This window comes from Protopterus annectens, chromosome 4.part0 (genome assembly GCF_019279795.1).
Source record: "Protopterus annectens isolate FY-2018-M chromosome 4.part0, PAN1.0, whole genome shotgun sequence".
Classification (NCBI taxonomy): domain Eukaryota; kingdom Metazoa; phylum Chordata; order Ceratodontiformes; family Protopteridae; genus Protopterus; species Protopterus annectens.
Window position 1 is genome coordinate 11,319,021 of NC_056733.1, and position 27,708 is coordinate 11,346,728.

Genomic DNA, 27,708 nt, shown 5'->3' on the forward strand with positions numbered 1-27,708 from the left:
TCTCAATGTCCAAAATCAGCACAAAACTGCTGTATAGCCAATAACAAGTCCATCTGAATCCAAAAGGATATAATTTATTATTCAAACACAACAAGATAAGTGCTTTCGTCACCAGGACTTCAACAGATCTGATGTAACAGTGTCCATAAGCATTTTAAATATAAAAAAAAAATATGTCATGTGACTAGAACAATTATCTGAATAAATTAATTAATTGAATATGCACTCTAATACAAAACTATAATATTACAAATATTAAATACTGCTATACATAAAAATAAGAAAACACATTTAAAATATGTAGAGATAAAGGATGAATAATAATAAAAAATGCATACTATATGTTATATTCTATACCTTACCTTACTAGCCCTATATCTTAATTCAGGCTTGATATTAATGCTCTCATTGAGCCCTGGAAAAAACGTGGCATTTAATTTAAATTGCCATTTAGTTTCCGCCCTTAATAATTTATTTTTCCAATCACCTCCTCTTATATCCCTGGATACTATCTCCAAGATAGCAAAGATAAAACCATGACTAGGGTTAGAGGTGATATGTTTACTTAAAGCATTTTTATCATCATTCTTATTGATGCTCTAAAGATGTTCATATATCCTACGGTTAAGCTTCCTTTCTGTCTTTCCCACATAAAACTAAATGGCAATTTAAATTAAATGCCACGTTTTTTCCAAGGCTCAATGAGAGCATTAGTATCATGCCTGAATTAAGATATAGGGCTAGTATTTTATAATGCATTTTATAATGTATTTTATATTTACCAAGGCATAGAATATAACATATAGTATGCATTTTTTATTATTATTCATCCTTTTATCTCTACATATTTTAAATATGTTTTCTTATTTTTATGTATAGCAGTATTTAATATTTGTAATATTATAGTTTTGTATTAGAGTGCATATTCAATTAATTTATTCAGATAATTGTTCTAGTCACATGATGTATTTTTTTATATTTAAAATGCTTATGGACACTGTTACATCAGATCTGTTGAAGTCCTGGTGACGAAAGCGCTTATCTTGTTGTGTTTGAATAATAAATTATATCCTTTTGGATTCAGATGGACTTGTTATTGGCTATACAGCAGTTTTGTGTTGATTTTGGGTTTTATTTGCTGCTGGCAGTCTGTCACATTTGATTTTACTATCACAATGTTGACGTACACTTGCACGGCTATGAAGTATTCGAACAGATGTTCGAATACTTCATATTTCAGCAGGTGATGTGAGCGATTGTTACCATTGTGAATGGATTGTGCATTCGCAATTCTAACGTCCCCTCATGTGAGGGGATCGCTGTACAGTGTGGTTAGGGAAATACATCCCTTTCCTCACTGTAGTGCGATCTCGGATTTGGAATATTAAGTTGGGGGGGTGGGGAGTGCACCCACAGGGGGGGTGCAGGGGGTGTGTTTAGGGTGTGCAACTGTGTGTTTAGGCTGGTTAGGTAGGTAGTTACGGGACGGGTGGGAGTGCTGTGTATTGCTGAAAATGTCACCAGCGACATTTTCGACAATACACAGCTGTTTTCGACTTTAGGAAAATTCGGAAATGTTCATTTCCGATATATAAATTCGAAAATGCAGACACGTTTTGTTCTGATTTTCGAATTTGATAGTAAACCTGTGTGTGTGTGTGTATGTGTGTGTGTATATATATATATATATATATATATATATATATGTGTATATATATATATATATATATCTATATATATATATATATACACACACACTCACTCGCGCACACACACACACACAATGCTGTTTGTTTGATCAAGATGTGCATGGTAAAGTCTGAAGTCTCTATTAATTTGAAGATTATTACATCAACATATGCAGCTGCTCAACCATGTGCAGATCATTTTAATCTTTGCTTTGGATTAGCTTATGCTGGTGGCAGTTTATGGTGCAGTGAGTTCTGTCACAGATTGCACAGAGTAGGATAAGGGAGTTTGCATTGTGCATGTTTAACATGTATGCATGGGCCCTTTGTTGAAGGTGGACAGGATTCTGAACTAAAGAGTTACTGTAATATTACTCTTGAGGCCTGGTATACAATTTTCAGTGACTAGTCATTACATTTGTGTGGTGCTCCCACATACTGGTTTGTTGCCATGGGTAAGGGGCAATGACCAATGCAAGTAATAGGAGGAATAATGGATGTCCTATTCTCATGTTGCAGTATTCTAATGTGGGATCCACCGCCCGAGGCGACCTGAATGTCTGGCTCATCTACAGAGCTTAGCCTTGGCTGCTGTATGGTGCGTAGTACTTCACACACAGGAATCATAAACCATGGGCCATAAATGTGACATCCACATGCACAGACTTCAGAACTTCTCTGCCAGTCGAAGGTCAGCTCTCTCATCCTGCTTCCATGCAAGTGACTCCTGAAAAGATAAGTACCCCACTGGGGAATTATTTCTCTCATTTTTGATAGCTTAGGTTGCTGTATAATTTACCCTTAGCTGATTCCGTCCATGTCGTCTAGGAAGGGAAAAATGTAAGTGCTGTCGGCAAATTCCACATAGCCACAACCTCTGCTTATTTTGCTTAGGGCCTTCCCACAACTACAAAGTGTGTTCCATCTGCCAGTCGTTGGTTCCTAAAATACTGTGCAGTCTTCTCACCGCCCTAAAAATTTTAATTGAGAACCATGTCTCAAGCACCTAGCCTGAGGAATAGAATCTGAACCTGCCATCTTGGTAGAACCAACAAAAAAGGCCAAAGTAGCTAGGCCAGATACCGTGCCTCTTGGTACAGACATCCTGCCAGCTGCCGGTCTAGGAGCTGAGGTATGTCCAATAGGCCTGGTGACTTTGGATGGCACCCTTGTTTCCCCAGCCTGCACCTTCGCGGAGGTACCTATGACGTTGGCCTCCGATGTCGGGGGGGGGGGGGGGCGGGCAGGTTCTCCTGAATGGCTACAGTTCACTACCAAGGAAGGTGCGTCTAGTCCTAGGCTTACGTTTGGCACTAAGGCCTTCATCTACTCAACCAGGACCTAAGACTCCTTCTCTTAAAAGGAAACAGAAGTCTAAGCATCTGTCTCACTCATCAAAAGATTTGCCTGATTGGCAGGCATTTTCCCAATCTCTCTTTCAAGCCTTCTTGGTCCTGAGGTCTACTCCAAATCGGACCCATGCTGCTCTTCCAACCTTGAGCCCCAGGCCTGTTTCTGCTGGTCCTTTGGCACATCCAGAGCCCATGAGGAAGGCTGTTACTCTTATTATGACAATACCCTCTCCTATGCCTCACAGCTGGCCTCTCCCCTGGAATACTGCTCTCCGGATGAGAGAGATGCAAATGCATCTGAACCCAGGGCTTCCTTTATAGCTTTCCATTGCAGTTCAAAAGATGTACACAGATGCATCAGATCTGGGGTGTGGGGCCAATGGGACCCCATTTTCGGGAAAAAATACATAAACATCAGGAAAATGACTGTCCTCCACCTAGCCCTGAAGACATTCCTTCCCCTCAAAATCTTTACAGACAACACCACAGTCCTGTGCTGCATCAACAAGCAAGGGAGGGGACTACGTCCTACTCTGCAGGCTGGCCATCCAAACATGGGATTTGGCTACCCTCTCCAAGGTAACACTAAAGGCAGTTTGCATCCCATCCCAGAACGACGACCAGGTGGATGCTGTCAGTATGTTAGTGTTTCAAAATCTGAATGGATGTTGCACAAAGATGCTTTCCTGAATATAGTCCACTGGTCGGATATACCACAGATAGATCTGTTTGCCTCCCCTCCTCCCCTCAGAACAGACAACTACAGCTATTTTGCTCAAGGTCCACCTTCCCTCTAGCGTGGAGAGTCAATGCCTTCACAATTTCCTGGAAGGGTGATGTTTCTGTATGCATTCTCCCTTCCCTCTTATACCGAAAGTCCTGCCGAAGAATTAGCAAGACAAACCAAAAATCTTGCTGGTGTCCCCCTTTTGGCCAAGGCAGCAATGGCTAATCCTTTTGTCACTAGCCGAGGGCAATCGCTGCAAGTTACCTTGCAAGGTGGCCCTTATCACACAGCGTCAGAGATCTCTCATCCACCCACACTTGCTAACTCCCAGACTAACCCTGTGGGTGATGAACTTTTGATCCCTTTTAGACACCTTTACTCAGAGGACGTGCTATCTGTCCTGCAGGAAGCCAGGAAACCTACTACTAGGAGATCCTACTTATCCAAATGGAAAAGGTTCTGCACAGACAACTAGCCCCCTTTCAGGTGGATGTACCGCTAGTCTTGTCTTATTTGTGTGAGCTCCTAAACTGTGAACTTTCATACTCCTCATTTAAAGTCATGTCAGCTCAGCTTGCTTTACCTCTCAATCCACTATTACTGTCCAGATTAGAGGTGAAGCTTTTTCTCAGAGGGGTTCTTCACATCAGAGGAAATTCATCCCTCCTCCTTGGGATTTGAATTTTACTCAGGAAAAACTCACTACTACTCCATTTGAACCTACAGCATCAGCCAGTTTAAAGATGTGCACTTGGAAAACAGCGCTTTTTGTAACCCTAACTTCAGCTAGAAGAGTCTGAGCTACAGGTTCTCATGGCCAACCCACCTTACCTAATGTTATGTAAGGATAGGGTCTCTCTTCGCACAGACCCCTCCTTCATGCCTAAAGTGGTCAATGAACTATCCCTTAATCAATTGATTCATTTACCCACCTTCTTTCTTTCCTCCTTAGTGACAGTGTGATGTTTACAGACAGCTCAGATTTTATCTTGATAAGACTAAGGACATCAGAACGTCCATTCAGTTGTTTGTATCTTTCCACCACAGTGCTCTGGGGAAAACTGCATCCAAACAAACTATTTTTATGGATCTCCATGACTAACTTTCTGCTACTCCTACCATGGGAAGCAGTTACCCTACACAGTCAGAGCCCACTCAACCAGAGCTGTGGCCTCCTCAGGGGCATTCTTCAAAGGGCTAGATACAGCCACCATTTTAGAGGCTGCCACATGGTCTTCAGTCCACACTTTAACTAAACATTATAAACTGAATTGTACTTCTAAAGCTAGGGAAGGTTTCCTTAAAGTCATCCTCCATGGATTCTTGGAGACTGCAGCCTCGTCCACCTCCCAAAATACAGGTTGATCTTTGGTACTCTCCCACATGGTAGAATACTACAGCATGAGAATAGAATGACATAGAATAGTTGTGTAAAGTCTTACCATAACTAAAGATGTCCTTCTCTTCCATGTTGCAGTATTCCTGTCATCCCTTCCTGCCCCCTCTAGGACCTTTTTCCTTTTCTGGATGGACCTTCTTCAGCTTACCTTAAGACTGTTGTCCAACTGGAACATTTAGTTCTGAGGTCTGTGCATGTGGACGTCACATTTATGGTCCACGGTTTATGGCCCCTGCATATGACGTCCCACGCACCACACAGCAGCCAAGGCTAAGCTTTTGTAGATGAGCCGGACTTTCGGGTCACCTCAGGCAGAAGATCCCACATGTTAGAATACTGCAACATGGAAGAGAAGGACATCTATGGTTATGGTAAGACTTTACACTATTGTATAGCCCTGCATTTTTCTGCACTGGAGGTCATTAGCAAAATATGAGAGCCCCCTCAAAACAAGCTTTTATGTCTTCAAAAATAAATGCATAGCATTTGTGAATTCTTTAGGTGTACCCAGTCTGCTTAACAAGTTGAATAAATTGAGTCCCAGATGCTTGAGTCTGAACATGTTTTCACTTTATGGGCTAACATGAACCTTGTCTTGATCCATATACTGTGTCATTTAGTAAATGACACAATTCACTTAACTAGAGTTGCATACATTTTTATCATCAGCAGTTGTCTGTAGGAGGACGTGGTCATTTTTAGTTTCATGAAATCTTTGTGAGGTTTCAGTGTCAATATTGAGTACTTCAGGCACAGTAGGAGTAGCATTCACCGTCCATAATATTTAGTACTTGGAACATCAGTTATTCCTTCTCAACAAGTGCATAGGTATCTGTGTTCAGTTTTGTCCATTCAGGCCTGTAATTTTTTTGGTGCTCAAAGTTTTTATCATTGAATCCAGTTCTTTCATAGTAAAGGAGCTGTGCATATTTTCACAATACATATTACTAGGAAAAAAGAATGAAACATTTTCCAGAAAGTTTGCTTTGATCTCTGTCTCCATATGTTACTGACCAAATACTAGTGTTGAGTGAGGGGTGAAGATGTTAAGGACATTGAGGGTGGTGTACTTCATGAGTACAAAACAAAGGATGAGGTAGCACATGGATCCTCTTAATTATATCTTGCATTTTAGCCATCTGACTACCCTTGTAATTCTTTAGAATGGTCCAGTAAAGTGTGGGTTTCACCTGTTCAAGAGCATCATCATCTGAAATGTTAAGAATATACCTGGTCTTTTCTCACTGTGCTAGAATAAAACCTTACCATAAATGCACATGGGAGCAAATGTTGGAGGGACATTAAGTTGTTGAATGTGTTATATTCCTTTGTGCTGCATTTTTAGTGTCCCGTAAACCCGACGTCAAATCACATTCAGTACTTCTCACCGTTTGCTTGATTGCGGGACCTCTCTTTGTCATAGTTATTGTTTTGTTATGGGTGTGTCAAAACAGTCTGCATCTCATTCATTAGTCACTGTCTGTGAGCTGTCAGTGTTTCAAGGAAGAATACCAAATGTCTCATACTGCCCTAGATAAGAGGAATACTGATTGCAGGACAGCCAGCATTCTGCCTATATAGACAGTAATTAAAGACTTCAACTCATCCACACCTGATAGATGTCAGTTAATAAGGTATTGGATTCTTCAACAATGGAAGGCTGGACAGTGGTTTCCTGAAGTTCTTAGTCAGAGTTGCATTTACATATGAGAATGCTTTTAAAATAAGCAAATAAAACAGCTTTTTGATTGTCTTGTTTACTTTAAATCATCTCATATTTAAGCTTCTTAATCACTATTTGAAAGCTGTACATCAGCAAAATTCTGTCTAGTCCCATTAAGATAACTAGTGCTACAAGACAAAGATTTTCACTATCTCCTCTACTCTTGAATCTTTACATTGAACCACGTCTCCTACATCTCACACAAAGGACATTTCATTCAGTTCCCACGATTCTAAACTCTAAAGTTATGATGGCTGCATTTGCTGATGATTTGAACATCTACTTTGAGCTCCCAAATACAGATCTTAAGAAAATTATAAATTCAAATATTTATTCAGAAACTTCAAACTACCAAGTAAACCAAAAGAAATCCCATATTTTTCCCATTAACCCTCTTAATCATAAAGAAAACTACTTTCCAGTCTCCCCTTTCAGTATGGTATACAAAATCAAATACCTAGGGATCTACTCTACAGAATAATGTATATAAAGTATGGAGTAACATTACACAGGACTTGCACAGATGGAGGCAATTAAAACTATTCACGATATCAAAAGCAGCAATAATTAGAATGAATATTCTTCCTAAATTGTTATATCACTTTAATTCAGTCTTGTCAAACATTCCAAATTACTTCTTCCAGGAAATTGACAAAGAACTTGCCAAGTTCATCTGGTACACCAAGTCCGTTAGGATTTCATATCTAAAACTAATATACCCAAAAGGGAAAGGGGGTCTGATTTTACCTAATTTCGAACTGTACTATCAAATTATAAGTGCAAATAGGCTATTGTTAATCTCAAATTTCTTAACTAATAGTGAACCCTGGCATCCAACTTGGGTTAAGTTATGGCATTCGCATGTGCTTGCTAATAATATAAATCCCAAAGCTATTCCCTTTTTAAATTCAGTAAATGTTAGAGCAAGATTAATGGCATGTTAAAACAGATGATTGAGTTTTCAAGAACTGATAAAAACTTTAAATATGGACAAGGCTTTTCCATTTTTTCAACCGATACATCTAAATCCAAATATACAAATTAATAAAAAAATTAAACCTAACAGACTTTCCTTTAATAAGTGTACGGTATGGGATTTCTATAGACACAAAGAGAGGACTCTACATAAGGTGTGTGAAGCACTAAAGCTTAATAAAAAATACATTATCATTATACTTCAAATAAGGGAGACAATTTCATCAATAATTAGACGCACAGATAAATGAAATGGTTTTGAATAGATTTCTAGAAGTTATGAAGAGCTTGTCTAGCAAAAAGAAAACACACTCTAAAACATGTAGACTCATAAATGAGATTAAATATGAGAATTCATTACTTTACGCAAAATACTTGGATACCAAAGATGCTACACTTACGAACGAGCAGAAACTTAAAGCAATAAATCTCACTATTAAATTATCTCAGTTCAAAAAAATGATTCATTCACAACTAATGATCAACAAGTATATTTCACTCCTATTATTCTGAATAAATTTGATTCCAAAGTATCTCCTGCATGTAATTGCTGCTCCTACTCTCAAGCAGATCTTTTACATGTTCTGAGGTATTGCAAATATGCACAGAATCTATGGGGATCTCTTAAGGTAAGATTAGAAAAGAATGGGGTACCACAAATCAACATTATCTTGGGAGGTAGCTATTCTCCACATTATAGATCCTAAATTATCCAGTATGAAAGTACATATTTTAATAACTATATGCTCACTAATCATATTGTATATAACTAAAAATTGGTTAGATCGTACCAAACTCTTATGGAAAGGGTTTAGAAATATGGCTTCATTATACATATCCTCTCAAAGATTAATTATAATAAATGCTAAAAAAAGAGAATATTATCAGAATTATTGGAAGCTGTTCACATTTTGGACACTTGATATTGATGCACCTTTTACTAAACACACTGTTAGGTAGTTGTCTTGGAATATCGCTCAGACTTATAAAATGGTCATGAATTAACACTATTCCTGTTACTTCAGGTATGTTGACAAACTTAACTCACAAGGTTCTGTCTTTTATATTTTTATCCTGAGCATAGTAGCACTAATGTAGATATTGTAAATTGGTATTTAGAGAATTAGAGTTAGCGATGATTGTTATTGTTGTCATGGTTTTTACTCGGATTTTGTTACCAGCTTTGTATTATCTTCTGATGTGTTCAACTTGGTTGTATATGGTGCACAAGATAATAAAACTTGCAATTTGAAAAAAAAGCTGTAAGTTCAGTACTGTATTTAAGACATGTAACAATAATGCTGTGTTGTGGAGTCAGCGTTTCAAGCACTGTAGGGTTGAATGATAAAAGGCAGCCCACACTAGTGCTTTAGGCATGAAGCAGGACAGCCGAGTTTTGACTGTGTAAAAGTGTATTCTCAAATGTAGATTGCAATTACTGAACACTGCTTTTTAGGCTATAGCTAGCTTGTGTATCTGTTTTCAAACTAAATTTTGTATCACTAATTATGAACATTGATAATTGAACAGTTTGCTGTTGTATGAGAGTGCATGCATTATGTACTTATAAAAATGTGATTTTAAGCTGTATATCTTAGTAGCTGATACTATTATGAGCAGGCACTTAACCCTCATTACCATTTTAAAGGAATATAAACCATATTGCATTTGTTAATGGGTATTTTTTTTTTCTTTCCAACACCCAGCAACACTTTATGGATAGCAAAACTCCATGTTTAATAGTTGCTGCAAAGTCTGACCTCCATGAAGTGAAACAGGAATACAGCACATCACCTTCTGACTTCTGCAGAAAACATAAAATGCCTCCACCACAATTCTTCACCTGCAACACTGCGGAGTCTCCCAGCAAAGATATATTTCTTAAACTAACAACTATGGCTGTGTATCCGTAAGTACATAATGGTCACCACAAGATCCGAGTGGGACAATGGTACCTTTGCATGTTCCTTTTTGTCACACATCTCCATCTCACAAAATACATCATCTCAGCAGAGGAAAGCTATTTCGCCATTTACTAGCATTAGCCACTAGAAGGTAGAACGTGACAGCTTTGATACGGTGGGTTTCTTTCAAGTACATGTAGCTATATTTGAAATAAGCAGATATTTGCCCTGGACATCTAAAAAGAACTGGCATGGCAACTCTAGCTCACGCAACCTGGTGGATGTGGAATTCAAATGCAGATGAAGCCTCATTGCCAATAGTGCATTTGACTTTGTAGCCAATGGAAAATCAGCATGTGAAACCATGCTTCCCTTTGGGAGACAGTGATTCCAGGGCTGAAAGAACTGCTGAGGAGGCAGAGTTACTAACAGGTGGAGAGGGAAGGCCGCTCCTAGAACAAGTAAGCTAGTCTGTTCCCTACCACCTGTCTGTTGGTGGAGAACATTGGGCTGGTAAATGTTCCGGGCAGGAGTGAATTGGCTATAGGCCCTTGTTTGGCCAAATCTGTAGCATGGCCCCTCTGTCATCTGCCTTACTTTTGGCCCTGAAACATTCTCACAGACCAAAACGGGCCATCAGCCCCAGAGCTGCTGTACGCACCTTGGATTCCAGTGTTTGCATTACTTGTAGAGGGGAGAGGGAGCTATCACTGTGATAGTTGTGCACAAGTAAGTTGAAGGAAATCTTCTGTCTACCCACAAGCAAGACTGCATGCCTCAACCCAGACCCATGATCCTGAAACCAGAACAGTCTCAGCCCATCTCCCAGGTTTCAGTGCAGGATCTTCTCAGGGTGTGACCCATGATTTCACGGAATTCCTGAAGTCTAGCTGGCCAACCTCTGAGAAATTGTATGCTTAAGGGGCACCATCAGGGAACCCTCTGTAAAAAGGAAAAGGGAGCCTTCTTACCAGAAAGAATTGGATACCTTGAAGGTGGGAAATTGGCCCATGTGAACCAGATGTCCCTTATCATGTTCCGTAAAAATTAAACCTAGGGACACTCTACCCTTAGCCTTACTAGCTCTTGAGGTAGTTATCCTGTAGAGATACCCATTATAGAATCAAGGAGAACTTCAGCTCAGAGGCCAGAGAGTTCTACCAGGCTCAGATTTAGGTGCACAGCTTCTCAGCCTCTTAGAGTCAAGGCCTCTGGCCTTATCCATTAGAAATCCTGGGTGATTCTTTTGTCTCTGAATCCTTGCAGCCTGATTCTCAGCCCCTTGTTCCAAGGAAGCCTAACTGCATCTACAAGGTCAATGATTCCCACAAACAGGTGATGTCTGTGGATTCCAACAAGTGATCCAGTGTGACTGCAACCAAAAACCCTATTCTAAATAACAGGAGGGGTAGGATATTCGACTGGTTTGGCAAGAAGACCTCTACACCACAGCTACCCTGGCCGTTAGTCCTTGACTGCCAGTCTAAAATGTTAAAGCTCCTGGAGTCCTTTAGTGATAAGGTGAGACAGAAGAGACAGGGATGGAGGATAAGGCCACAAAATGAAGATGCTTGACTTGTGTAACTTAAACCACTTCATTGCCAGGCACTCCATGAGTGTGACCACCATGTCATGCAGGGCAGCTACTATGGGGTTGGTGGTTTGGAACCATGCTTGATGTGGAGGACTTGGCCCCTACAAGAGCATGTAAAGGTGAAGCTGTCAGATGTTTGTCTAGATAAGGAACTTGTCTTTGAACCCCCTGCAGGGAGGATGGTCAAAAAGCTTGAGGAAAACTATGCAGTCCATCAAAAACCTGTTTCATTTCCCAACCTCCAGGTTTGTTAGAAATTGCTCTCCTTCTGAGATAGCTTTTTACTTTGATAGAAAAAAAATTTCAAGCCAACAAGAAAGGCAAACCTGTTGCCCCAAAGGCCACTATAACCAAAGTGAGAACATGTGAATCTGAAGTGCCCCATTGTATCACACACACACACACGATAATGAGGCAGACCTTGCTTCTTTGCAGATCATTGGGAAGCCATTTCCCAAGGCAAGTGTGTAATCCAGATTATAAAAAGGGGGTTTCAGTGGTGCCAGCATGCACATTCCCTACAGAGCAGCATTCCCCTTTTCCTTTGAATCAAGGAAGAACAGACTTGATGGACTGGGCATGTCTTTCCAAATCAGGAGGTGCCCTTCAAGCTAGAGCCAGAACTCAGACCCTATCCACAGGTTCCTTGGAAAGCCCCTTTGGGATATCTGATTGCAAGAAATGACTTGGGAAAGAGGTTTTTTTGTGGGGGAGGGGGGGCACAAGCCTCAGGGAAATGACTGCAGTCTTTATAGCTGTCAAAGCCAATGGAGCATTCAAGCATGTTTAGCATGAAGGGCCCTTTCTTTTCAGTACAGACAGTGCCACAGTAATGTGGTACACATACAAGTAGGGGGGAGACCTACTACCATCTCTTGCACAGACTTCCCATGTAGGTACCTAGTGCAGGAGGTGAAGACAAGGTTTAAAGTATCTGCTTTTTTAACAATGGTCAGAAAGCTTAAGCAGATGAACACTAAACTCCAGCAAGTGGATGCTCAAGAGGAAAGTGTTCTTGAATCTAGCTTGCAAGTTGCTATGCAAAAAAAAAATTACCTTTTTGCTTTTCCAGAAAACAACTGATCCACTATTGCACCAGGATGCCAACAAGGAAGGCCTAGGCAGATGAGTTCTACATTTTCTGTGCTTTTGTATTGCATTCCTTTCCCATCATGTAATCCCCAGTGTACTGTAAAAGATGTGAGAGGAGGCCAAAAATTATCTAATGTAGCAGAATTTTTCTCAGGCAGTATTGGTTCTCTCTACTAACAAGTCTGGCAAGGGAAAAATAAACCTTCATGATGCTTCAACATCTAGACCTAACCCAGGAAGTGGGGACTCTTATTCACCCTGCCTTGCAGACTCTTAAGACCGACAGTTTGGATGATGTAGCACTCATCCCATCAGGCATGTTTTCAGAGAATATGCTTCAAGTCTTAAGGTAAGCCAGAAAACCCAGCATGAGAAAATTGTTTAGCAAAAATGGAAAAGGTTCTTGCATTGCTGCCAAGAGAATAAGACAAAACCCAATATCTGCCAGTGTCCCCAGTCCCCATCAACCTATCAAATTCCTATTCAAATCCAGTGGATGCTCTGGCTCCTAAGGTGCATGCTTAAGCAGTTTCTGCCTGTCAGCTACTAGAGCCCCCACTTTTATCCAGTTGCCAATGAAGCAGTTCGCGAAAGGAGTTCTGCATGTCAGATTCCCTAAAAAAAGTGTATGAGTGATCTGCTTTGGGACCTCAGTATTGTGTTGGAAAAGCTAATTCTTCCCCCACTTTGAGCCAGCTGTTGCCTCTCTCATCTGGTACTTGCCCTGGAAAACCACTCTTTTTAGTAGTCTTTCATTTGCCAGAATAGTCTCATAATTGTAAGCTTTCACACTGGAAACCTTTTTCAGATATTTCATAAGGACAGAGGGTCACCTTTAGTACGAGGAGGTACTGAAAAGTTCTAAGCCCAACAAAGAAGGGAATGATGCGGAGCCATGAAATTTGCAAGTTATTCAGCATATTCTCCCTGAAGTTCAACATACTTGGCACATCTTGTCTGAAGTTTCTGTAACCCTGCAAAAAAAGTGAATTCTGGTCAAAACTCATTTTAAGGTTTGGAGTCAGGAAATAGATGGAGCAAAATCTGGTGAGTAGGGTGGTTGGTCTGTGCACTTAAACCCCAATTTTGTCAAAACATCCATCATTTTGCCAGCCTTGTGAACAGGTGCATTGTCTTACAAAAAGAGAGCTCCTTTCCACAGCTTCCCTGTCCTTTTTTCTTCCAATGCCTCATTTAATCGGCACATCAAGTTACACTACATAATGTATCAACTGTTTGGCCCCTTGGAAGATGGTCATTGCAAGACCTTCATGATCCCAAACACTGTGGCCATGACCTTTCCTGCTGACTTTGGAGTCTTGAACTTATTTGGCTTTGATGAACCTGAGTGCCGCCATTGCACGGACTGTTGTTTTGTCTCAGGGTCATAGTGGTGTAGCCATCTTTCATCAACAGTAACTAGTCACTCCAAAAAGTTGACACTAGCTCGCTGAAAATGGCTTGGAATTATCCACTCGAGGACTCTTCTTGTATGCATTCAAGCATTTGGGCATCCCCTGGCTGACATCTTCTGCATACCCAGCTGCTCATGTTTTATAAACCCAACATGTTCCCTGGATATCTGTAGTGTTTTAGCAATTTGCCAAGCTGCTAAAAACAGGTCATGGACAGGGGCAACCATTTCAGATGACATGACACCATTTGAGGTCTCTCAGACCTTGCTGGAGCTTTGGTCTCGAAATCTCCACTCTGAAAGTTTGTACACCAATTCTTCACAGTTGAGTAAGATGGGCACTTTTCACTCGTTTGCATCATATGTACGTGGATTTCCTTTGGATTTTTCTTCTGCAGGAATAGGAACTTCATGACAGCTTGGAGTTCCACACTTGTTGTTGACATGGTTCAATCAGTAATATGAAACAATGTCAAAACATAGGGTTACGATTTTGCAAATTGGCACTTTACAAGATGAAATAACCCTGTTTTCAGCTACAGAGGCAAAATTATATTTAGAGTTTAGAAAGTTTTTTTCAGGCATAGAACTTTTCACCACCCCTTGTATCAGTCTATCCATCATACCAAAAGTTAGCAGAATTGTCATTAAGCCAAACTGTTCATTCCATTTTTTCCCTTCATGATAGATCAAGGGAAAGCGAATCTCACACTTCCTAGATGTATAACTTCAGGTAAGGTATTACTTGAACAAGACAAAGCAGTTCAGAAAGTCTGACAAGGTCTTGTACCATTTGCTAAACAGAAAAGGAAAGTCATTCAACCAATAAGCTGTTTCCAAGTGGATTGCCCACAGTGTTGCATTTTGCTGCCACTGCAATGGGAAATAACTCCCTGCCACAGTGAAAGCTCATTCTAGGGCCATGGGTACCACAACAGTCTTCCTTAGGAGTGTTGCATTACTGGCCATTATAGAAGCTGCTGCTTGATTCTTTCTCCTTACCTTTGTCAAGCACTACAACCCAAGTGCCATTTCCAGAGCTTAGGGCAGGGTTTGCCGTGGCCATCGTGCTAGTCCTGTCATTCTTTGCTCTTTCTGCATACTAGCCACTGTCTTGTTCATTAACTGTGAGAGTCATCCCAGGAGTCAATACTGCAGCAGTGAATTATAAAGAATATAGTACAGTTATGTAGGCACTTAACATAATTGTACATGTTCAGATATAGTTATAAAAACAACCAAAATGTATAATAAATATGAAAAAACAAAAGGCTTTTGACTCTTAAAGAAATTAAACTCTGGTGCCTTGGCTTCAGCCCTGAAGGAGTAATAAAAGAAACAAGTAGCTAAAAACCCACACCTTTTATACAGAAATATTAAAAACCCATTACAGTTGTGCTTAAATTACAATCAATCATTTAAGAGTTAATTAGCTAAATTAAACCCTTTCAATTGTATTCTGTATTCAAACCCTTTGGTACTGAAGTGTCATATTTTAAAATGTATACAGTTTATTTATACAGTAATTTTTCTTTAAATTATCGTCACCAAATTTAGCCCTCACTTGTTCTAAAATGGTACCCTGTAGTAATAAAGCATTACACTGGTGATGCTGTTTAAAATGCATAGCAACTGACCTTTGTAATCTGTTTTATACCTTTGATATGCTTCTGTAACGTACAGTTAAAGGCCCTCTTTCTCTCCCCAGTATAAAATAAATTACATGAACATCTGAGGGCATAAATAATACCCTCTGTATTACTTAAAATTTCTTAATTGGAAAAAAATATTGATCCTATCAAAAACCCATACTAGTTGTTTACAACTACAGCACCTTCCACAAGGGAAGGTGCCTACCAGTAGATTTCTCAAATGCATAAGTATTTGATCAGTAAGAAAAACAACTGAGGTTAAGGCGCTAGTGTTTTAATAAATTTTCTTTAAGGGGTCAGTAGGTTCACAGGATGATACTAGGCTATTGGCCCTGGAGGCCCTGATAAGCCTAGCCAAGAATTTCACCCATGTTCCCATAAAGTCTGCACCTGTTTTCCCTGTCCAGCACTGGCACAGGTGGGGTCCCAGGGGTGTTATTTCTGTATCCCATGCAGTAGTCCACATTCCTCTTAAAGAAGGCTAGTGAGGTACTTTGCTTGACATGGAGATGAAGTCTGGTCCACAGATGAGGGAGTCTTTGGAACACAAATCTATCCCACCAACTAGTTCTGTTAATGTCAGAGACCAGATTGCGGGTTGTGCGAGTGGAGTTTGACTTGCAGTTATGCAGCAACTCCATTTGTTTGTTTGTGTTCAGCTATAATCACTGTTGTAATGCCAGTTCCCTCCCTCTATCCCCTTTGTCTTCTGAGTTGGGATGAGTAGTCTGGTCACTTACCCCCCACCCCCACCCCCACCCCATAAATCAAGTTTCTTTCCTCCAAAACATTTAGCTATCACTATAGGAGCAGGCTGGGGTATGGTCCCTTTTTTTTTTACTGTCTAGCACCTTGAGTGGGTCATGCTCTGTCTCCCATGAATTTCTCCTAAACCTGCATAGGTCAAGAAAAAAAAAAAACATATTATGGTGCTGGGTGACATCCGTTTGTCACCAATGCCTTGACTTCTTCAGTAGGAGAAGGAATCTGTCAGGCCTGGTGGGAGAAAGTAAAATCTGTCTTTAGACTGGCCATCAGGCTTCTGCAGGTAGGAATTCTAGGAGTCATTACTGCAACAGTGAAATGTACTTTTCTACAGTCATAAGCTCCTACAGATCTATAGTTGTTCTGAACTCTATGCATCCAATTTGCCTAGGTTTTTCCAATGCAGCCACATTTTCACAGCTCATGCAAGACCTTAGCCGACTTGTTTCACATGCTAGCCTTTCATTTACCTTTTCTGCAGCTGGCTCTTGTGCCTTGCATGATTTTCTTGTAATTACTATGCCCAGGATCTTTATCACAGTTCATCCATTTATTTCCTATTGAATTACTTTTATTTGTTGGTCAGGTAGCATTGATGCCAGCACAGTATGCTTAAGAGGTCTTGTGTTCAAGTCCTATTTGAGAGCTAGTTACCATTTCACTTCTGTGATTCTAACAGTGCCTAAGCAGATAGCTTACTTTGGGCTTGTAATTTAACCTTTACCAAAACATGGGAGTTTGCATTTTGAAATGTTAAATTCATTTGCCATCTGACTTTTCATCTACAAAATAAATGTTAATCTTGTCTTGCTGCAAGGTTTCCATTTTCATTCACTGCCATCACCTAATTTTTGGGAGGGTGGCCTAATGGTTAAGGTGTTTGCCTTACAAACACAAGGTACAGGGTTTGAATCACACAGGGGATAATTGGCTAGGCTTAAAATGTCTCGCAAGGGCAGTTAGCCTAGTACTAATCTGAATCTATGAATAGGCTTTCCGTTTTCTGAAAGAGCATTCGCTCTCATGTTGCTCTTAATTTACTAGATCTTGGTCACCCAAGTTCCTATTTAAGTAACTTTTTGACTTTATCTTCAGTGCTAGGATAACTCTACTCAGAGTTTTGAATGTTCACTCTCCCATTGCCATTTATCTTTCAATTGAAACGACAAATTCTTGTGTAAACAGCTGCTGTTGCACCTTTTCTGTCCAAAGACAATGTGAATGTATATAATGTTAAGTTAGTGCAGTGTAATTTAGAGGGTAAAGTAATGAATTGTTGCTGCAAGTACAGATTTAATTTCCTTTAGAAAGAATGTTCAGCATTTAATTTGAGCTCTTAATGGCTGTTGGATGGAGGCTGGGTTGCCAGACGTCCCTATTTGGGCAGTACTGTCCCGGGATCAGCAGCCTGATCCCGAGTCCCACACTGCCGGTTTAAATCCCGGGCAGCCTCCGCTTTGTGTTTTTTTTTTTTTTGATTGGCCCGTATACCAGCATATGGGCCAATCAAAAATCGCTAAACACGGAGCTTCATGTGTTTAATGCGGAACATCGCAGTTCCGCATTAAACAGAAGTAGCTCCATGTTTAGCGATTTTTTTATTGGCCCTTATACCGGTATACGGGCTAATCAAAAAATAGCAAAACAGAGCTACTTCTGTTTAATGCGGAACTGCGATGTTCAGCATTAAACAGAAGTAGCTCCATGTTTAGCGATTTTTGATTGGCCCATATACTGGTCTACAGGCCAATCAAAAAATCGCAAAACAGTGCTACTTCTGTTTAATGCAGAATTGTGATGTTTCTCATTAAACAGAAGTAGTTCCGTGTTTATTTTTGATTGGCCCGAGCCAATAAAAAAAAAATAAACACAGAGCTACTTTTGTTTAATGCGGAACTCTGATGTTCCTCATTAAAGACCTAGTGTGGAAGACCTTTTTTTTTTTTTTTTTTTTTTGTTTGTTTTTTACCCTACCTGGCCAGTCAGAAATCTGGCAACCATGGAGGTCTCTCAAGTAAACTTAAAGTTGATGTGGGGAAGGATCCTCCCAAACTTTGTTATGCTCTGAGGTTGTTGCATCTTGGAGAAGGAGTGGTCAGTGTCAGGGAACGAAAGTCTGACTTGCTCTTTCACTTGAAAGTTGCGATTCAAACAAAGCAGTAGCACATTGCTCCCTTGTGAGTCAAGCGCACACACTACAAGCATCTAGCATTAACATTTGTGATAGTCAAGTGTCCAGATTTTTCTCAGAATGTGTGGGTTTCTGGCAAATCATTGAGGACTGACATCACCAAATCATAACAAACATTTTAACTTCAAACTTACTGTATTTCAGAAATTGATTCTAGTAGCTTTCTAAGTTTATAAGAAAAATATTTCAAATATTCCCCTTATTCTGAGCCTTTGCCGCCACCCCCACCCAGTTAGGTCGAGATGCATAGATACATGCAATAATGTCTTGAACAAGTGACTAAACCCAGTTTTGGTAGTAGTAACTGAAGACCCAGGACTTGCTAGTTCACTAGAAGTTCTGCATTTCGCTAGTTTTATAAGCCTGAAAGTGAAGAAAATTTTAAATGTTTTTCATTGTTAAATATTCTATTAACTCGAATTAGGCACAAGTGCTTCTGATCAGGACTGACCTTGGAACACACTGCTAATTAATAGCTTACTCTGAATCAGTGTTCTGGTGCAGTTTGCCCTTGAAATTGTTTATTGTAAAGTTTTTCTGTATGTATTCCGGCAAATCTGGAATATGTATCTATATGTTCTTGTATAAAAACATCTATAATTGTAAAGTCTTCTGTATCTTTGCCCATGCGGAGTTTTCTCCCCGGGCGTCTGCTGAAAATGGACCTGTATCCAGTCAGACTTTCCCGGTTAACAAATGTAAAATAAATTACAGGATGAGGCTTTCTAGTTTATAGCCTTAGCCTTCAGTTTTATGCTGCCACTGACAAACTGAAATGAGAGGGCAAAGGCTGGCATACCTTCTGTAATTGCTCACTTATTAAACCTGTATCTGCAGTCCATTTGTGTCAAAAACGGGTCCCACTGTGGTCATCTGTTTGTCATCTAGTAGAACTGTATTCTAGTGTTGAAAGAAACTCCTGATGAGGACCAGATGGATTACATTTCATAGTGTACAAAAAAGAACTACATTTTGTAAGGCTGGTAAGACCTACAGTTTATGAAAGTCTTGTGAATGCCAGTCTTTCTGATTGTTTGGCTTGCTTTTAGAGAGGTGGAAATGTCTCGATATATAGCACAGCATTTTATGTCAAAGGCCAGGGCATTTAAATGATCAGTTCTGGATGTGCGCGCACAGAAATTAGTTGTTTGACAGTACTAGGATTTTTAAAACATGCTGGGACAGTAGTGTTCAACGTGTTCTGTGCAGCCCTTGCATAATCGAAGGTCATAACAATAGCTTGATGGTTCACTGTTTTTGTTTTTCACAACACCAGGTTCTGGGGTTCAGCCCGGACTTCAGTTGCTGTCTTTGTGGAGTTGGTTAATTTGTCGTCGTCCCCCCCAATAATATGGTTCCGCAATCCCCAGAAAACTTGTGCTTCTACACTCATGCATGTTTGCTGTGCTGGTAAAAAATAAAAAGGTACTGAGGTCAAAATGTTAGTGTCCTGTATAACTTTAATGACATTAAGAAGCCTATTGTGTAAACCTGGATAGGAACATGATTTTGCAAGTCTTTGTCTGGGGAATCCTCCAAGTAGCATTCAAATTGGTGAAACTAGCTTGCTGAGGTGGTAGTATATTTTAATTGTGCATCTGAGTTTTATCAGAGGGAGAAAATCATTAACTTTTTTATGGCATGCTTCTATATCAACATGGGCTTTAAAGGGCAAACCATATGCGGCAGATGTCATTACGTTAGGATTTTTTTTTTTTTTTATTATTACAGGTGGACTGGCTGGAGAAGTTGTATTTGTTGCTCACATTATGTTTTTGTAAATGTCCATGTTCAGCATTAAAAGAGTGGAGTTTCAGTTTTGCAACAGAGAAGTGTAGTATCCTATAAGTTTTCTTGTGTATTACATTCACATTATTTCAAGGGAGTCCCCTTTATCTGAACTTGTTTCAGATTCCGTCTTCATTTAAAAGAATCTGTCCAGAGAGATTGTTTTGCTTAACTGACCAGTAATTTGAAAGACATAATAATGATTCATTAACGTTTTAAAGGGGGAGCACATTTGCAAGTTTCGCAGAAATACCTTTCCTCTGTTAATGACATCTTGTCCATTTCCATCCTGTATAAGTGGTGCTTTATGCATGTAATGCATATTAGAATTACACTACTTGATTCCATTTTGACAGCTAACAGTTTTTCAATAATTACAATAAAAAGATGGATACTTTTTAAAACTTACATGTGTTTCATAAAAAGAAAGTTCCTCATTTGTTACATATCTTGCTCTGTCATTGTTATGCTAGCTTTCTGACTCTTGCACTGCTTTTGTTCTTGGAGTGGTTCCTGCTTAAGTAGCTTTCTTACTGTGACATTTTTCGCCAGTTTTATTTAAGGTAAGGTGGGGTTTTCAAGTCATTAAGACTAGCTTTATAGTAAATGTAAATAATTTTAAAGTAAGGGCCTAGAGCCGTGCAGAACTGCTTTTGTGGTCTTGTGGTCTAAAATGGACTAAAGTAAACTTAGAATGTTTGCTGAAATATTTTATTATAATGAGTACCAGAATGATTGTGAAAAAAAAAAATTAAGAAAGTCTTGCATTCTTTTTGATGCACTGACTTCTGTTAGCAGATGCATGTAACAACATCAAAGTGGCTGTTTTTGAGGTAAGCCTTGGCTTATGGTTATAGCTCATTCTGCCTTACTGGACCAATGTATCTGTGGCACCTCACTGCAGGAAGAGCAAGAAATGAGAGAGAAGAAAGGCCAGCATTCCATAGACTACAGTGTTGATAGAAGAAAATTTGAATATCTCAACAGGCTAATTACATTTTCCAATTTTTTTTTTCTTTCTCTCTCTCTCTCTCTATGAGCTAAAGTAATACTCTACCAGTAAATCTGTCTTTGTGGGGAGCATTAAAAAGTAAATAACAGTAGAGCTTACTCATTTGGGAGACCAGGGTGGTTCTGGCCATTTTTCAACTGTACTTTCTCTTGGCGAAGTAGTACAGATCTTCATAGTTTTCAGTTTGTTTAACGTGCAGTCTCTGTAACCTCTGTTTTTGCAGATACTTTACTCAGTTCTTACCTCTCCGTTAAACATTTTCTGGAATTCACTTTTTTCACATGCTGTTTTTTCATGACCTTAAGTTCTTCAATGGATATTATAAAATGATTGGCAATCAGTATTCAAAAACGAGTGCGCTGATTGGCCAGCCCAACCAGCATGCCCATTGTAAATCCAAAAATATACTAACTGAAAAAGGGTCTGGTCGCCCGGGCTGTTTCCAGTTAGTATATCCTTGTAATTTTTTTACTTTTCTTTCTTTTTTTGAATAAAAAAAGAAAACTGAAGAATTAAAGCAAATGAGGCAGACAGCAGAGACAAAAATAAAAGGATAATCGGGTACATTCTGCAAAACTTAAAATAAAAGGATAATCAGGCAAGTTTTTTTGTCTGTCTCTACTTTCCCGAACATACAAAGTTTCCCAGTTTCTTTTTTTACATTCAATAAAAAAAAAAAACAATGGAGATCTTCCTTTCTCCATTGCTATCTCTGCACAGCACTGATGTAGTACTGCGCAAGCATGGGATCACAAGTCCCATTCACATGCGCAAAAATAGCCCCAAGATACCTGCAAAACACAGAAGGGCAGTACAAATGAATTATACAAAGACATTATTTAAGAAATGTATGTATTTTTTTTTACTTTAAATGTCATTGTATAATAACAATAACCCATGGCTGGGTGTGGGCAATGCTGGATTTACCCATGGTTGGCTTTGTTTGGTCACTCGGGCTTCGCCCTTGTGACCAAACCACACCAACTGTGGGTGAATCCAGCATTACCCACACAGAGCTGTGGGTTATTGTTTAGTTATTTAACAGTGTATTTATATATGCAAATGTGCCAGTAAATTTTTTTTAAACTATTTCTAAAAAGGTTTTATTTAGAAGTCTATAAATATCCATGTGTTCTATAAGTTACTCACAGAGAATTAATTTCACCTGGTTTATTCTGTCTGGCTTCTCATAAATAAGGTATACTTTACACTGTGAAAACTGTGGTAGGAGCAGATGTCCTTCAAGGATGCAACTGCAGTCCTGACATACGGGTTGTCCTGCCTCAGGCAGCCCTTCGGTCGGCCGGATTCCAAAGTCTGGGTCCGGCGTCGGCTGATGTCGCCCTTTCCCCGACATCAGAGCGCCTGGGGTATAAAAGCGTCAGCCGACGCCATCTTCTTCAGTCTTTCTTGCCGCGCGGCGCCCGAAGCAGAAGCAGTTCGCAAGTGCTGGTCGACCAGCTCCTGTGTTTTCAGCTACTGAAGTCTTCAAAAAAGCTAAGTACCCCGTTGGGGACCTTTTCTTGCCTCATCCGATGTCAGATAAAACTGTAAAAGTTAATAATTGTTTAACTTGTGGGAAACAAATACCTCATAAGGATTTCCACTCTTACTGCTTACCCTGCCTAGGCCCAGAACACAACGTCTCGGCCTGTACAGCTTGTGCTTCTTTCAATAAACGCACTCTTAGGCTTCGGTCAGAGTTTGCACAGGATTATTTTGGGGAAGATTTCTGTTGTATCATGCCGTCGGAGCTTCCGACAGCACATTTACCTAAAAAACGGAAAGATAAGGACCGACACCCGTGGTCTCGGCCGACACCACGCTTAGGCCTACTGCGAGTGTCTCTGTCTCTTCTGAGCCGGTTTCACAACCGCTACAGACTGACGACACCGCCCCACTGGTTACTTCAGTACCGGAGGCCAGCTCTGTGCCAGTTTCTGTTCTCCCCTCTGAGACCGTAGCCCAGGATATTTCTGACACCATTTCAGTGGATAAGACTACTCCAGCACGCGGGGCTGCCAGGTCTCCAGTGTCTATGTCCATTAAGGCCTACACACGTGCTAAGGCTGCCAAACAGGCTAAGTCCTCTCCCTCCAAGATCTGTTTCTCTGGGATCCACTTCTGGTTCTCAAATTTTAAGTTTAGCTGAGGACCTTATTTCTTTAATTAGGGGTTCTCAGCCACATCCAGATAGAGGCTCTCAGCCGCCTTCTGTCAAGAGGCCTAGGGTTGAGCAGGTAGATCCCCAGTCCTCCGATGAGGCCTCAGGTGATTCTGCACATTCAGACTACCAGGAGGAGGCCTTCCCGGCCTACGAGGATTCTGATGTGGAGGAATCCATTCCCTCTGCTTCTCCTCCTGAGGAGTTTTCCTTTGGGGAAATGCTTCATTCCATGAGGGAACACTTCAAATGGCAAGGCCAAGAATACTCAGATTCTAGGAAAAGGTTAAGGGAATTTTTAAAGCTACCTCAGCATAGACCCTTAGCTATTCCCCCAGTTTTAAATGTTTTAGATGATGTGTATTTAGAATCTAGTGTTTCCCCTGACTCCCTCCCCCCTGCTTCTGTCAAGCCAGACAGGTACTACAGGGTCCCAGACACACATCAATTTATGTACAAGGGCCATACTGCTGACCCTGAAACTATTTCTCAGGGGCCTAAAGGGGTTTCCTCCACTACTGCTAAGAATCCACTTCCTTCGGAAAGAGATTCTAGGGCTTTAGAAAGGTGGGGCAAGAAAGTATATACATCTTCCACCCTTTCTATGCGAGCATTAAATTGTCAATTTCATATGATTCAGTATCAGGAATACATGTTGGATGACTTGCAAAGAAATTGGCTTCCCTGAACCATTAGATAGAAAGGGGTTACAGGAATTGGTTCATAATACTCAGCAGGTTAGCAACCATTTCCTTCAGTGTGGATATGATGCATTGGAAGCTTCATGTAGAGCAGCAATGACAGGTGCGGTCATACGCAGACATGCTTGGTTAAAGGAACAAACATTGCCAGACCATGTGAAAATTAAGCTTTTGGACGCACCACTAGAGAAACATAAGCTATTTGGTGCTACTGCACAAGAGGTTTTAAAGAAAATAGAGGAAAAGGCAAAATCAGTGCAAACAGTCAAAGATTTCCTCCAGGTACAGCCTCCAAGATTCAGCAGGAATTGGCCTTCTAAGCATTGGTCCTTTCCAGACACAGACAAATTTCAAAGAGGCAAAAACAGACGTGGCAGAGGGCAAACTCGAGGCTCCTACAGAGGACGTCAATGGCAGCCTCAGAACCAGAGAGGTGGGGCAGGACCTTCCACTGCTCCGCAGGGACAATCTCAATGACTTGACTTTGACTCCGCCATCCAGGGCTCAATTAGAAGCACCTTTGGGCGGAAAATTATCTTTATTCTCACAGAATTGGCACAATATTACAAAGGACAAATGGATACTGGACATAATAGACAAAGGATACAGATTCCATTTTCATACACTACCAACAAGACATGGCATGCCAAACCTGCCACCAAATCAAAGGGCAGAGGCACTCAAACAAATAACAAACCTACTTCAAATAAGAGCAATAGAAAAGGTTCCTTCTGCAGAACAAGGCCAAGGATTTTATTCAAGACTGTTCCTTGTTCCAAGAAAAGAAAACCAATGGAGACCCATTCTGGACTTGTCCACACTGAATACTTAACTTATTGTGCCAAAATTCAAAATGCTGACTTTACAGCAACTCCTTCCCATGCTGGGCAAGGGGTCTTGGCTGGTAACTCTGGACCTCAAGGAGGCATACCTGCATGTCCCAATCAGACGAAGTTGCAGAAGATACCTCAGATTTCTTGCAGGCTCAGAACATTATCAATTCTCAGCATTGCCCTTTGGCTTATCTACTGCGCCCAGAGTGTTCACGAAATGCCTGGCATCAGTAATTGCACATTGCAGACTTCAGGGGATACAAATATACCCTTACCTGGACGACTGCCTTATACAAGCGGACAGCCAACAAGCCTTGTTAAAAAACTTGGACTATGTCATTCACCTACTGCAGGCCTTGGGATACACAGTCAATATTCAGAAATCAAGTCTCGTACCATCCCAACAAATACCTTTCCTGGGTGCCACACTGGACACAAACACCCAGATGGCGTTTCTGACAAAAGAAAAACAAAAACAATTACCAGAATACTTCAGAAAATTGGCAACACACACCCAGATGACTGCAAGGAAAATCCTGCAGGCCCTGGGTTTCATGGCATCTTGCATTCTGATTCCACACGCAAGGCTGCATATGAGGAAACTACAATGGTATCTAAAAAATCTATGGTCTCAACACAGCCACAGCCTGGAAGCATTGATCCCACTCATTCCATGCCTTCAACAGTAATTTCTGTGGTGGGCTCAAGCAAGCCAGATAAACAAAGGTCTGCCTTTCAGCAAGCCTCATACAAGTCAAACCATAACAACAGACGCCTCAGACCATGGATGGGGGGGCGCACATGGAGGGCAGATGCATTCAAGGACAATGGACACAAAAAGAAAAGCACCTGCACATCAACCAAAAAGAAATGCTGGCAGTAATACATGCAATCAAGGCCTTTGAAAAGTTCATGCATCAGGGCCATCTACTAATACAGACAGACAATACCACAGTTATGTGGTACATAAACAAGCAAGGAGGTACCCATTCCTACCCTCTTTGCAGACTGGCAATGAATCTCTGGGATATTTCCCTACAATTGAAAATAGAGCTACAATCCCAGTTTGTACCAGGGAAGGACAATGTTCTGGCGGACAGCCTAAGCAGAAACATCATGGATCCACACGAATGGATGTTGCATCCAGACATTTTCTTACAAATAACTCAAGCACGGGAAGGCCAGACATAGATCTTTTTGCCTCCCACCTCAATCACCATCTGAAAAAGTTTTGCACAAGGACATACCATCCTCAAGCATGGAAGGTGGACGCTCTCTCCTTCAGTTGGAACTCTCTAACACTATATGCCTTCCAACCTCTTCCTTTGATGACCAAGGTGTTACTAAAGATCAAGACAGAGCAACCGAAAGTCATACTGATAGCTCCAGACTGGCCAAGACAACACTGGTACCCACTGCTACGGAGCTTGACACACACCAATCCGTGGCTCCTTCCTCAATGGCCACTTCTGACACAGCACAATTACAGGACACTACACCCCAGCTTGAAAACATTGAAGCTGACAGCTTGGAAGATGACATGACTATTCCTCGGGATACACTTTCCAAAAGGGTAAAAGATATCATCCTGGAGGCGCGCAGACCTTCCACTAGAAAAACATACTCTGCAAAATGGAAGAGATTTCTTATCTGGAACAGCAAAAAGGGTCAAGACCCATCAGTGATGAGCATTCCACAGATCCTAGAATATTTGGCTGAAATGCTCCACAATGGCCTTTCATATTCTTCCATAAAAATACATGCTTCAGCAATATCTGCTAAATATAACACTGATCCGCCTGTATTTTCTCACCCATTGCTAAGACAGTTTCTAAGAGGCATAAAGAACATCAACCCTCCAAGGAAACCACCAGTGCCTGCATGGGACCTCAACTTCATGCTGGAAAAATTAACTCTTCCTCCCTTTGAACCAGCAGCATCTTCAGAGTTTCAATTTCTGTCTTGGAAGACAGCTTTCCTTCTGGCAGTAACCTCAGCAAGAAGAGTTTCTGAGCTACAGGCCCTTATGGCAATACAACCATTTCTCATTTTTCATCAGGACAGTTTCTTTGAGAACCAATCCATCATTCATGCCAAAGGTGGTATCCAGGGTGTCCCTGAATCAAGCTATTCACCTGCCTACCTTCTTTCCCAATCCTCAAAATAAAGGAGAGACTTCTGCACACCTTGGACATACACAGACAGTTGCGCTACTACTTGGACAGAACAAAGTCTTTCAGAAAATCTGACCAGCTTTTTGTAGCTTACGCTGCTGGATTGCAGGGAAAAGCAATTTCCAAACAGACAATTTCTAAATGGATTGGAAATTGCATTCGATTCTGCTACTCTTTTCATGGAAAAACTGTGCCAGCTGACATCAGGCCACATTCCACCAGAGCTACAGCCACCTCCACAGCCTTTTTAAGAGGAGTGGCAACAAAGGACATTTTAGAAGCTGCTACATGGAGCTCCATGCATACATTTTCCAAACATTATAACCTGCCTTTATATTCCAGATCCAGAGCAGGGTTTGCTTCTGCAGTCCTGCAGGGCATTTTAGCTACACCATCTTTGTCTTAGTGCCTACCACCCCAGGTTGGCTATGGTATTCAACCCATATGTCAGGACTGCAGTTGCATCCTTGAAGGACATAGTACAGTTTTGTACCTACCATAAATGTAGATGTCCGATAGGTATGCAACTGCAGTCAGGTTTTCCCTCCCACCTACCCCTC

The 27,708-nt window shown here is 40.7% G+C and overlaps 1 protein-coding gene across 3 annotated transcripts in view; it reads left to right on the forward strand.

Annotated features, from left to right (window-relative positions):
• The window catches only part of RHOT1 (ras homolog family member T1), a 1,470,459-nt gene that overhangs the window by 1,276,618 nt on the left and 166,133 nt on the right, over window positions 1-27,708 (forward strand). For all 3 annotated transcript variants that reach the window (XM_044068049.1, XM_044068050.1, XM_044068051.1), the window contains exon 18: window positions 9,571-9,773. In XM_044068049.1, the coding sequence (XP_043923984.1) occupies window positions 9,571-9,773 (203 nt within the window). The remainder of the gene's footprint in view (window positions 1-9,570; window positions 9,774-27,708) is intronic.